Source organism: Betta splendens, chromosome 4 (genome assembly GCF_900634795.4).
Source record: "Betta splendens chromosome 4, fBetSpl5.4, whole genome shotgun sequence".
Taxonomy (NCBI): domain Eukaryota; kingdom Metazoa; phylum Chordata; class Actinopteri; order Anabantiformes; family Osphronemidae; genus Betta; species Betta splendens.
Genome location: NC_040884.2, coordinates 31097957 through 31111911, shown reverse-complemented (window position 1 = coordinate 31111911; position 13955 = coordinate 31097957). Strand labels below are relative to the sequence as shown.

Here is a 13955-nt window from a genome sequence, read left to right as displayed (position 1 = left end):
AGTGAGACACATTCAGAACTTATCACATGCTTCCCAGTTCATTAGGGAAGCAAAGTTTGGGGAACTCAAACCCTTCACATGTTTAGTTTGTAAAGATATAACTTTTGTTGTTTTCCCATGAAAACTGATGCTTTATGTTGCATATAAATTTACAACTAAAAAAAGTTAGTAACAAAAATTATTATTAGACCTCAGTGTATTGACCTCAGTGAGATCAGTCATAACCACACAGGTTTGTACAGTGTTTACCTTTTTCTTTTCATGGTTTCACTTAGGCTTCATTGACAGCTCCATGTGTGCAGCAGTGTCAGGGGCTGTCACGGATTGGCGGTATGCGCAGGTATTGGACCCACATGCACAGCGCAGACACATGGAGTAGATGGTAAAGTCAAAGTTTAATAATTTAGCAAAATCATCATCATCTCATGCAGCAGTACAGGAGGAGCAGGCTGAGTCAGGTTCAGGGACAGGCAAGAGTTCGATAACAGATTTCAACACGGTAACAGTACCAGTGAGGAGCAGGCTTTCTCGGAGTAAGACAATCAGGTAAGTACGAAGGCTTCTTTCCAGGACGACAGTACAATACAGGAACAGGCAGGAATCGGGAGTCAGATACGGAAAACAGGATCTCGAACAAGGTAATCAAACAAAGAAACGCTGGGATGTGGTGACTTACACGCGACAATCTGGCAACTGGATGTGGTGACTACTAGTGATTATATTCTGATGACTGATTACTGATCTGAGACAGGTGTGTGTAATGAGAACCAGAAGTACAGTGGGAACTAACAAGATAAGAACAAAAAACAGAAGTACTTTCATAATAAAACAGGAAATAAAACCCCAGAACATGATAAGCAGGCTGCAGGAGTATTGGTGAGTGCAAAGTGTGCACTGAGCTGTGGCAGAATGGGTCAATGATGTGCCTGAAATGGATGGAGGAGCCTGTGTAGACATGTTTTGGCGTTGTGATTATAAAAAAAAAAATGCGACTTTATTTATTGTGTGATTGCTCCTGTTTATGCAATTTGTAAGTTAGTGTTTTATTGTCATACAGTACCATCATACGTTTTAATGTTTTTTGTATTCGGAAAAAAACAAAAAGGCTGTTGTTTGAAAATGTGTGTATTTCATGGCTAACAATGCTGGACAGCTAACACACTCACAGGACCCGTACCACCACCAGCCTATCTCCCAGTGCTCTACCCCACTAAGGTGTTGTTGTACTTGGACCAGGCCTCTACCAGACCACAGCAGCCACAGGACAACATTCCTATGAATGATGAGTTTGCTGTCAGGGATTTGTTCATTTACAGTATCTCAACCAAAGGTTGATTAATTATTCTGTACTCTGACAAGAATATGTCTGGGCCACACTTCTTCTATTGACCCCTGTGGTCTGACCCAGTGACAGTCTACTAGCGACAGTCTTTCAACCTGTTCACCCACCTGGGCATCTGTGTCTCCCATCTTAATGGAATGGATACCATGAACATAAATGTATTGTGTGATGTGTAGAACTATGTTTATAAACAAGGTCTGCAACTATTACAACTGGAGGAGCTGTTAATGTGTCTGTACACGCTGGTAACACAGCACGTGGTTGTTTGGATTGGCTGTCATGGCAGGTAAAGTAGTCAGGACCACAGCTCCCGGTAAGTCAAGTATTTTCGTATTGTAACGAGAGAACCCCCCCACACACATACAAACATAAAAAAATAAGGTTTGCTCTGACGGTAAGCACGTTAGACGTGAAGTGTGGCCTAAGAAAGTGAGACTCCTATTTTGAAACACAGTACAACAACGTCAGGAAGCCAATGTTCAAGCGCAAATTAAGCAATGGATTTGTAATTTCCTTTCCAGACGACGTCGACTGAAATCAAGCTGTTTTCTGGTTAAGTTGTCCAGAAGATAAAATACAAACAACATTGTTTTCTTGTTTCTCTTGATATAAGCACCATGTTAAAAACCCAGCTTTTACTCTGGTGGGGAAATCAAACTGTTAGAACGTACACGGACCTAGAATGATAAACTAAATTGCCTTTTACTAGTAGTGAACAAGTGAAAGTAAAACTTATTTTGACAATTTGTGAGACTTTTAGATATGGGGTGCCGAATGTAAAAGGAGCACCTATAACTAGTTTTCTCACATTTAACTAAATGACACGTTTTCTGTCCGTGCATGAAGTGCAATTCATTATTCATGTGTAAAATGAAAATTGAATAACGTCTTTTTATGCTGTGTTTTGCTTCCATAAATCGGTAAAACACATTTGCGATATACTGATTTACTCATTCTCCTTTTCTCCACTTTCAAAACGAAATAAGAAAAAGGGAAACCGGGGGCGGGGCCAGTCGCCGGACGTTCAAATTAAAACGCCCAAGAGCATTTGAAGCGCAACATCGGCAAATATTTGTAACTCTTGAAGGATTGCGGTCGTGTTTTGACACATAATGAGACCCACATTGATAACATTAACCAACGTAACGATTGTTTATTTAGCCCGTCTCAGTGCTGACAACTGTCATTTACGTTACGACTCATGGCGTTTGCTAAAGGAATGACAGGTCAGTCAGCTCGCCTGATGAGGAAGAATTTAGCGCATCTGCGGTGTTCCGGTGATTTTCCGTTTATGATGAGACTGAAATCGCATAGCACAGTACGCATAGCTCCGCCCACATCTGTCCAATGATGGAGCATGTCTAAACAACCACAATAAACTGTAATAAATCACTGTTTAGAATACTTGCAAAAATCGGCACAACATTAGAGCATCTTCCTGGGCATAAGAGCATCAACCGGCCAAGCAGGAGGACGCGATTTCAGTCTCATCATAAACGGAAAATCACCGGAACACCGCAGATGCGCTAAATTCTTCCTCATCAGGTGTCGACAAGGTCGCGATGTCGCTGCAGTCTAATGAAGCTGGATGCCCTGAAAAACTTAGCTTTGTTGGCAGGTGATTCTGACGAGCGAGCTGACTGTACTGTGTAATCGTAAACGTAATCGACAGTTGTCAGCACTGAGACGGGCTAAATAAATAATTGTTACGTTGATTAATGTTAACAATGTGGGTCTCATTATGTGTCAAAACACGACCGCAATCCTTCAAGAGTTACAAATATTTGCCGATGTTGCGCTTCAAATGCTCTTTGGCGTTTTATTGTGAAAGTCCGGCGACTGGCCCCGCCCCCGGTTTCCCTTTTTCTTATTTTGTTTTGAATGTGGAGAAAAGGAGAATGAGTAAATCATTATATCGCAAATGTGTTTTATTGACATACGGAAATGAAACACAGCATAAAAAGTCGTTATTCAATTTTCATTTTACACATAAATAATGAATTGCTCTTCATGCACGGACCGTTTTCTCACATTTAGTTAAATGTGCAAAAGTCTAAATGTAAATGTTAAATCTAAATGATCACTGGGTGCAAAACTGAATATTTAAGTAGACTCCACCCCCTATTATCCTAGATCAGTGACGCGGACTCAAACACGTCAAACAGTACGCATAGCTCCGCCCACATCTGACTCTGGATCGGTGGACGACAATACTCGCGAGAAGCCTGAAGTCAAAGCCATCATGGCCACCAGCTCCGACTCCCTCTCGTTGGGGGAGATTGAACGGGCTGTAACGGCAGGTGTGCGGGCTGAGGCTCCGCTTCAAACTGCTGTTCTGTTGTAAACACCATTAATGGGGAGTTAAGTAGGTTTTCTGTGGTGCCGGTGGAGAATTAGTTGGCTAACTTTACTAGCTAGCCGAAGTTACGTCCACGCTAAGAACAAAAGTTTTCAGATCAGATGTGGGCGGGGTTTGCGCACACTGAGGCGTTTGAGTTCGCGTCTCCGATCTTAGACCAGCGCTGTTTGAGGGTAGGGGTGGAGAAAACTAGTTATAGGTACTCCTTTTACATTCGGCACCCCATATTTAAAGCAAAAAGCACAATGATAAAATATTTACGTGGTGCATTGGTGCATTTATCTTGTCCAAAATGTGACATTTTTTTTATTATTATTATTATTATTATTATTATTATTATTATTATTATTATTATTATTATTATTTTATGACTGTGGCAGAGTATACAGGACCACAAAATCAAAATGTTGATATAATGTCACGTGACAAAAGAACGACCGTTCTGTAAGGATCCATAGGAACGAATCAGGAACGAAATGAAGCGTCTGCTGCTCTACAGAGCCTTGGCTGTCACGTGACAAAAGAACGGGTTCCTTGAGGAAGGACGCTCAGTTGAGTCACGAACAACACATCACTACACTGAATCCATTGTAACAGTGAAAATGTCTACCTTGTCCGGAAGTGGAGTTCAACCACATGTTTGATCCAAAATCTGACTCTGAAGTCAAATAGGAGGCTGTTGAAGTGGTTACACCTCGACTGGTGCAAAGTATGTCTCAATGGCAATTTCAATTTAATTTAATTTATTGATTTATATAAAATGCAACTTGATTAGCGGCTAGCCTACGCAGCCTGAAATAATACAACAGATTATTCATAACACGACTATAGCTTGTTTGGGAGCATAGCTCGATAAACTAATATAAACTCCTTTTTACACGCTTTTCCCCTTTCGCCTTTCTTGCTCCGCTGGTAAAATGATTTTTCTCTTTCTCCTTTTTAGCTTTGCTGGTAAAATGAAAAGGCTCCAACGGAGCACTTTCTGAACCCTAATGGCACCATGTCAGTTCGTATCACAAGATGATTGCCTGAAACGCAATGTTGCAGGTACATTTCGGTGTCCAGGTTTGTCTGGGACGGGGCCAGAGCTGGTTCTGAGTGGTCTAAAGACTGTAGGCGTAGACAACCTGGGAAATTTTACACCCATTGTTTTTAGACCAGATTGGATAAAGTCACAAAATGTGAAATAAGTAGGGTATAAAACAAACCTGGGAGTCATAGAAATGTACCAGAATGTCCAAAATGGGGGGTCAATGGGGGTTGACCAAAACAATGGCCATTATTTAGGGATGAAGTGACACATCCATATTTTCTATTCAGGGAAATTATAATTTTTTGCTTCTGTGAGACATCTCGGGATTGATTGCCATGTGGCCACAGACTACAACTACTGCTTCCTTTTATTCTCTGTACCTGCCCCTACCAACTGCTGCAATGCCATGAGTAATCCATCGTGGTGAAGAGGGAGCTGAGCCAAAAAGCGAAGCTCTGAATTTACCAGCCAATCTACGTTTCTACCCTCAACTATGGCCATGAGCTTTGGGTCATGACTGATGATGAAGGACAAGAATGTGGACACCAGTGGCCGAATGAGTTTCCTCCGCAGGGTGGCTGGGTGCTCCCTTAGAGAGAGGGTGAGGAGCTATGTCACCCGGGAAGAGCTTGGAGTAGAGTCGCTGGTCCTCCGGGGAAGACCCAGGACAGGCTGGAGGCACTATGTTTTGGCTGGCCTGAGAAAACCTTGGGGTCCCACCAGAAGGAGGAGTGTTCGGGGAGAGAGAAGTCTAATGCTCTCGACCCCCCACAACCTGGCTCTGGGTGAGCGGTCGAAAATGAATGGATGGATGAATAGATATGGTCAGAGGAGTGCTGAAAACTAGCTTCAGGATGCCAGGAGCAAACAAAAAAAAAAAACAGTCGAGACAGAATGGTCGAATGAGCACTGAGTAAGTAATATATTGGACCTCTCATTGTTTTAGCTTGCGCGACAAAGTTTGAGTACATTTGCAAGCTGCTTGTAGAAGAGTATTTAGTGTTATCGTCATTCACGTGTTACTCAATGTAACCACTAACAGCAGTCAATGTCATATGCTGAAGTCCAAACCACGGAACACATTTTATTGCCCAGCTGGTCTCACCCTCATCCGCTGTCAAAGTGACTCTTAGCCAGAAACTGTTACCTACATTTTAAGTTAACAGTTAAGTTAATATTACCACAGTAATACGTGAAGTTAGAACATTCTGTTTTCAAATGTTTATCATCAATTTGTAAATAGAACTTTCCCCATTTCCAAATTAAATTCTATTATCTGTGACAGGCAAGGACACCACGCCAACACCACGCCAATTATGCAGAATAGAAAGTCAGGAGTGCACACGCACAAGAGTTTTGTGTTTTCAGAATTTTGATGTAATGATTTGAATAAATTATAAAAGTGTGAATTCAAAAACAGGACTACAAACAGGAAAGTAATAGTGCATGAACCACATCGACCCTTGAAAATCAGTAAATCCTAAACATTAAAAAATCATTCAACTAAAGCAGAAAAAAAACATTCAAATCTTCTACTGTCTCTTATTTGAAGGCTAAAAAAAACAAGTGAATTAATAAAAAATAAATCTTAATTGACCACATCACCTAGCCCCCCCCCAATAAAAAGCTGCTGTAAAAGGCCAGAGTCCATTGGCTACTAGTAGGAGCAGTCTACAGCTCATCCTTGTGTTTGCCTTCTGCATCTTCTTTCGTCTCCTCCTCTTTCTGTTCACCCTCTTCTGCCTCATCTTCTGCCTCATCGTCTTCCTCATTGTCTTCCTCTTCATCTTCGGCATCTGCCTTCTTGTTCTTTTCCTCCTCCTCCCTCAGTTTCCTCTCAATGTCCTCCTGCTCCTCCTTCATCTTCTTCTCTGGTCCCTATGATATACAGAGTCCACATACGTTTGCTTCAGTAGTCAGTAAATTTTCAGCATGTGAAAATAGCAGGACGCCAGTCCTCCCTGCCATGCCCGAATGACAAGAAAATAGCTGCTACTCTGGGTAAGATCAGGGGCTTTTGCTTCCACTCTTATAAATCAAATCTACTAGATCATACAGGGACTTATGTTTACAAGCAAACTTCCCTTTGTCCTGTTGTACACAGTCATTTAGTTGTCAGACAGTTCTTTGGCTTCTATACATAAGCAGTGGACCAGACCCTAGAGCCCAATAAATGATGTTTTGCTAACATGACACCTCTGTTGTATACTTTGACATATTTGTTATGTTAAAAACCAACCACACTGTAATAGCCCCACCTTAGTAACGCCCCAGGTCTCCTTCCCGAATTCCTCTGCCTCTTTGACATCGTTTGTAATGAGGAAGTTGTCAAAGATGGTTCCAGATTTTACCTGACCAAAAACACATCAACGTTTTTAAAAGGACTCCAAATAAAATATTGTTTTATTATTCAGGCAGCTGCTCATCACCTGCCACAGGTCCAGTCCCAGAACTCCAATATTGTCAAACTTGTACATTGTGGAGTCATGGTTGTACTCAGGGTTGTCGATCTCTGGGTGGACCCACACTCCCTTGTAGTTAGAGTTGTCAATCTGCTTGGGCTTCCACTCTCCCTGCAGACATCAAGGGCTCATATATTGTGATTTTTGTCAAGCTACAGCCTGACACTCTGAGAACCATAGAACCATACCTTATACTCTGGGTTGGTGATCATGGGAGGCTCCCACTCTCCATCCATGTCCTCATCCCAATCAACAGGTTTCTTGGCATCAGGGTCAGGGATGGTCTCTGGTTTGTCCCAGTTCTGGAAGACACCAGGAGTTTGCATCAGTGCTGCATAAGCAGATGTAGACCCTTTGGCACGGCCTATTCAAGGAATATCTACCGCAGTAATGTTCTGCCTTGAGGGACAACTCAAAAAACTGCTTTAATGTGCAATCTATCTGGTAAACGCACCTCTAGCTTTGTCCAGCAACACCTTCCCACAGGTCATAGCAGCCACTGATACAGAAAACTAAATCGGTGACCCTAAGCCTTTCATCTCTTTTTGCACATATTGTATCAGGAGTGTTGGAGTAAATCCTGTGTCTTGAATGTGCAAAAAGCAGCAAAAACAGATTCCACATCTTGGAAGTGGTTTAAATACCAGATGTCGCACTAAATGTCTGAAGCTGCAAAATGATGAACACTTAATTCTAAAGAACAGGTTTCTGTACAAGAAGGATTTTAATGCCTGACTGCAGGACAAATGTGGTTTCAATAATCACTAATTGATTAATTAACTTGGGAGTTATGCTATTAACTTAGCAGTTATGGCATTATCTCAGCAGTGATTTAACACCTCAGGTTTGGAGTCATCGGGGTCATCAATCTTGGCCCTGTCATCCCAGTCACTGGGTTTCTTGGCTTCTGGGTCTTTGATCTTCTTTGGTGGAAGCATGTCCCAGTCATCCTCCAGGGAGCCAGACTCCACCTTCTCATTGTCAATTCTCACCTCGTAAGTCTGGTCTGGATTCAGGATCAGCGTGTACAGATGGGTGAGCTCATCATCCTGATAGGGAAGGAGGTTAGTTAGCACCAAATCCTTATAGTCACAGTGACTTATATGTCCAACGTGCCTTGTGCTACCTTGCATTTGATGTCTTTCTTAATAAGGTGGTTTTGGCCCTTATAGTTGAAAATTACATGAACCTTCTTTGTGCTGTATCCACAGATGTCCGGTCCTAGGGACACAAGTAATTATTCTCCAGTAAGCACAACAACATATCAGAAAACTGCTTCAGTCATCCTTTGCTCTTCTTAAAGTTTGGTTTCATCATCACTTGCACATTACTTACCAAACATTATGTAGTACTGGGAGTCTCCATGCATGTCTTTCTGATCAAGGTCAGCAGGAAAGATCTTGATGTAGCCGCCTCCGCAATCAATCTTCTGCTCATGTTTGACAGTAAACTGAACTACAAGTGGCTTTCCCTCGTTGCTAAAGGGCTCAAAGCGAGCCGACAGGGCATAAAAGTGGGCGTCCTGGCTGGTCTGGAGACCTGTAGCAGAGGAAATGTACATCCTCACAGCAGTTTTTTGCGGTAAATGTAGATTAAGGATTCTTTATTCTACACATCTTTAGTAACACAAATTGTGAAATAACAAACCATGGTTCAAATGAAAGTTCGTGTTAAAGTGGTTTCAATTTGAGATTACAGTCAGACATGAATGACTTTCAAACAAGATGCCTGGAAGCAAACCTGGCCTGGTCATGGACAAACGAGAGTCTAGTGCCTGACTGAGATAGTTTACCTAGATTTGCATAATAATTTACCATCTGCAAATACTGGAGACACAAGTAAAGCAAACCAAAAAAAGTCAGTTTGTTTCTGAGAATCAAACATACCTTTGTCAGCCACCGCGTCCCCATAGAACTTCCCAGCGCTCAGTTTCCACAGGCCATAGTCTGACTTGTGCTTGGACTCGAGCCACCGGCTTGTCCAGTCATCTGGTAAACAGCGGGTCACATCCTTAGTTACCAACCTGCACCATCATGTGTTTTTTACAGCATGTTTAGGGAAGTGACGATTCTTTTCTACCATTTATTTTAGAGAGAGCTACACAGACCTGCAACCACACTGGATTTCACCTCCTCAATATCAAAAGTGAAAGAACAGTCAAAACTAACGCGTCAGGCAGCTTGTGATCAAACATCTGTTTTCTCAAATCTTCTCGTTTTTGTCAAGCTGACTTATTTTTTCAGTTCTAACAGGTCCTGCCGTGAGTAGCTGGGGTTTGACTGAAGCCATGTCGTGGCCTCATGTAACGCATGCAGACAAGTTATTGTTTAGAATCCTTTCTTTAACGGCAACAACGATAACCGATCGAATGAGCAGGCTCAACGCAGACACCCTCCCTCGTCCCATCAGACGGAGCAACGTTACCTCCGTCCAGAAACTGCTCCTTGAAGTAAATGGTAGCGTCCACGTTCACAGCTATATATGCAAAAAGTGCAACAAGCGCCGCTTTGAGCCTCATGTTTGCAGCTTTAGTCCAGCACCGATGAGGCACACGTATAAAGCGAAAGCAGCTACTAACGCAGCCGGACTATTACTATAGTGCCGAGCCCTGCACAGATGGCCGACGGTGATTGGACGAGCGTCGTGCCAATGAAATCAGAACACGAGTTCTTGTTCGGAAACACTCGGCTCGCGTCGTGCAAAGATCGGAGAGGCTGAAAGGGGACCGATCATGCAGAATCCACTTTTTGTAGGTGTTTAGGAAATTAGGTGGGAGCTGTTTAGGGAACTAAGTGATATGAAATAGAGTATGGTACATTAGAATGGGGATTTAGAGGGGTTTGACAGGAGTATTAAAGACGGAATGAGGGAGGCTGCTCACATACTGTAGAAGTTCCTAAGAGTAAAGGAAGCGGTGGGAAAAAGCCGTGCCATTGTGAAATGAAAAATGTAGGGCTGCGATTTCAGAGTGAAATAAAGCATTCAAGGATTTTGAAAGTAGTCATAATTTTCAGCAAATTTTAAATGTTAATTTTTAAATGTGTTCAGAAAGGCTCAGGCAGGAGTGAGAAGGACAATAAGGATGGCAAAAAGAAAGTATTGGAGGGAGTTTTGCAACTTTATAGGAGATACGACTCAGGTAGGGGATACCTGGAAAATGATAAAGAAGATGGAGGCCGAAGGGTGGGGATATCCAGTGCGGGTGAGTGAGGGGATCACAATTGTTACTGATAAGAAGAAAAGCAAACATGTTGGTGAGAGGTTGTTAAAGTGCATTCAACTGAGAACTTGTCGGTGAATAGTCGGAGAAGGAGAAAGCAGACGAAGGACTAAAATAAAGATTTATTGGGAAGGAAAGAGGAAGTTGATGATGAAGTAAATGTGCATTTTACAATTGGAGGGTGAGTGAGAGCAATAGAGAAGACTAATAAGTCTGCTCCAGGGAAAGAGGACATCTGTTATAAACTGCTGCGGGACTACAGACTGCTGGGGGACTTAATTAGTGGGAGAGCTGGCAACAGCTCTCACACTACTGAGATCTTCACTCTTTTTTATTATTATTAGTGGGAGAGCTGACAACAACATTCATTGTTTAGTTGTTGTAATTTTTATTACTAGATTGGAATTTTTAAGTCGTGACTGTGGCCACAATTAGCACTCTTCAAACATCAAAGTCTTGCCAGCTGCTCATTGAAGCCTTGGGATTTATAGAGTGAAACTAGATAAGACATTTCCATAGGAAAATTCACAGTGAATGCTGCCATGTTGAATGTATTCCTGGGGAGTTGCTAAAAGTAGCTGAAACACTTAAGACAGCTGTAAATACCTGAAGCATGTAAAGCACAGATGAATGGATTTGAAGAGAATGTGTTGTTTTAACAGAGCTGAATATTTGCAGAAGAAGCTGAAGCAGTTGAATTTCAAATTGAGGAAAGTTGAAAAAGATTTGCTGAAATTGAAAGAACTGCTGAAAATACAGGGATACACAATATACCCAAATGTAACGAAAAACAGCTAAATCTCAAATAAATTGTTTTAAGTTCAAGAGATAAAAGAATAGCTTGAAGTTATGGAAACATTAAAACAAACATCTGAAAGTAGCTGCAGAGGAAAAAGCTGGAGCTTTTCAGTAAAACAGTAAAAAGTCTTAACTAGTCATAATGAACCAGTTGAAAGCAGAAATACTGCTACATTTAGCTCAGAATTTGGATTGGTGCTTTTATTTTAAAATGATCTTAAAGAAACCCATGCAGGTAGATGCTAAACAGTAAAGTATAATAGATTCCTTGACTACTCACAATACACCAGTTGAAAGCAGAAACACTGCTATATTTAGCTAAAGATTTAGATTGGTGGTTTTCTTTTGAAGTGACATGGACAAAACGTGCAGGTAATATTACCAAACTATAAAGTAGTCTCATTAAATAGTCATATTTAACCAGTCAAACTTTTTTTTGAAATTATTTGGAAAAGGTCTGTGGACAATTGATAATCTGTAAAACAGTGTTATTAATTAGCAGTAATTACCCATTGAGAAGCATACAAATGACTACAAAAGCTGATAAATTAAATTGGTGCTTTTATTTTGAAAGTATATGGAGAAAGCATGTGTAGATAATTGTTAAGTTGCAAAATAGTCTCATTAACTACTCATAATAAATCAGTTGAAAGCAGAAATACTGCTATTTTTAGCTAATGATCTGGATTAATGCTTTTATGTTGAAATGATCTTAAGGAAGCCTATGCAGGTAATAGCTAAACAGTAACATAGTCTTATTAACTAGTCATACAGTAATAAACTAGTTGAAAGAAGAAATATTGTTATTTTTAGCTAATGATCTGAATTGGTGCTTTTATTTTAAAAGGATTTGAAGTAAGCCTGTGCAGGTAATTGCTAAACAGTATATTAGTCTAATTAACTAGTCATAATAAACTAGTTGAAAACACAAATATTGCTATGTTTAGCTAAATATTAGGATTGGGGCTTTTATTTCGAAAGGATTTGGAGGAGCTGTGTGTGCTTAATAGCTACACTGTAAAATAGTCTCATTAACTACTCTGCTACACTGAACATCAGGAGTTTGAGCTGTCACTCAAAGCTGCAGCTGCACTGTTGTCATGAAGCTGAAAGGCGGGAAAATCAGTTCTATTCTCTCTACTCTGTGAAAGTAGAGTTGCACCTCTGCTCAAAAGGCTTGTTACAGCAAAACCATAATAGGTATCAAAAATTAACTTTATTTTATGCATGCCAAGGCTTTAATGAGCAACTGCTATCAGTTTTATGCTTGAAGTCTAAACATTGTGACCACAGTCACAATTTCAAAATGTAGGACTTCTGCGTTTCTCCTAAAAAATCTCAGAGGAATGAATTAGACTCTATGGGAAGAATTCTGGAACTCTCTGAGCTTTGAAGCAGCTACAGGCTGAAGTATATGTCTGAGGTCTTAAGCAGACACATCATTAGAAAGGAGATAAGTATATAAGACTACGAACAAGTGAAAAGATTATGTGTGTAGAGTAAAAACTGTGTCTGTAGTGACGAGTTAAAGACAGAAGTTCTGGTTTAAAAAAATGTTTCCCCGCACTCTTGCTGTGACATCATGCACTCTATTTCATGCAATACACACTAATGGAGCTGAGAATTTACCGAAAACCACCCAATTTTTAAACTGCAATAAATCAGAAACTATTAAAGACATTTAAAAGATTTCAGGAAGATTAATAGTTAGATAGTTGAAGATTATTTTGTGGTTAAAATGGTGTCTGTAGCTTAAAGTATGCAGAAGTAGTTAAAGCTGAAAGTAGACAAAGCTGAAGAGAATTTGAAAAGTTGTTTCCATTCATTCAGTGGGAAAAACAGTTGAAAAAATCTTAACTTATGAACATATGAAAACATATGAATGAGAAAAATAAAAGCACACCTCTCCTTAAAAAGCTGAACATTTTGATAGTGGAATCGTTTCTGTAGCTGAAAGTATGCCGGACTAGTTAGATGCAGAAAAACGTACGGAAGAAAAATAATTCTTATTATTATAATAAAGATTAGAGAAACAATACAGTGAATAATTTGCATCAACTGCAGCTGCGCTGTTGTCATGGAGACAGCTCTCCAAAGGCAGGAAACTCCACACATTAGCTCAATGAGCTGTAGTGAAGCTGACTTCCACACCTGCTTAACAGGTTTGGTACAGCAAATCTGGTGGAGGCAATTTCATTTCTGTTTGATTGTTAAAACTCTTTAATTGTATAGTCAGAAAAATCAACGGACATCTTAACACTGTCATGTTTCACGCCATGTCTTGTTGTCACGCCACATCCTGTCACTTACCGGTTCTCAGTATCCACACCTGCCAGTAATCAAGTAATCACCTATCAGTATTTAGCATCCACCTTGCACAGAATCAAGCCGCCAGATTGTTGAGTTTCGTTAGTTTCCTGAGTCCCTTGAGTTTCCCGAGTTTCATGAGTTCCTTGAGTTTCTTGAAGTTTCCCGAGTTTCCTCGTTCCCGTGTTTCGTGTTCCGTGTTCCTCGTGTTTTGTTCCTGGTTGCCCTGACCGTCGTTTCCTGTCTGCACCTGGACTAACCCACTGACCGTGAGTTCGCTTAATCCCTGCCTGTACCTTAGCCAAGATCTCCTGTGTAACGAACCCTGCCTGAATATCGGACCAGAGATTGCCCGCTCCCTGCTGTATGTTTTGCCAAGCCCCCGTGTATGACCTGGACCGTCTGACCCTGCGTTATCCAAATAAACCTGTGTT

The 13955-nt window shown here is 40.9% G+C and overlaps 1 protein-coding gene across 1 annotated transcript; it reads right to left on the bottom strand.

Moving 5' to 3' along the window:
- Window positions 1-5798: 5798 nt before the first annotated feature.
- calr3a (calreticulin 3a) lies at window positions 5799-9820 on the bottom strand. The gene is made up of 9 exons (XM_029148489.3): window positions 9621-9820; window positions 9083-9184; window positions 8532-8735; window positions 8323-8417; window positions 8036-8245; window positions 7385-7498; window positions 7164-7307; window positions 6993-7085; window positions 5799-6612 (listed from the first exon to the last, which is right to left on the bottom strand). Exons 1-9 carry the CDS (start codon window positions 9712-9714, stop codon window positions 6406-6408), a joined length of 1263 nt encoding a protein of 420 aa, XP_029004322.1. The 5' UTR covers window positions 9715-9820; the 3' UTR covers window positions 5799-6405.
- Window positions 9821-13955: the final 4135 nt, after the last annotated feature.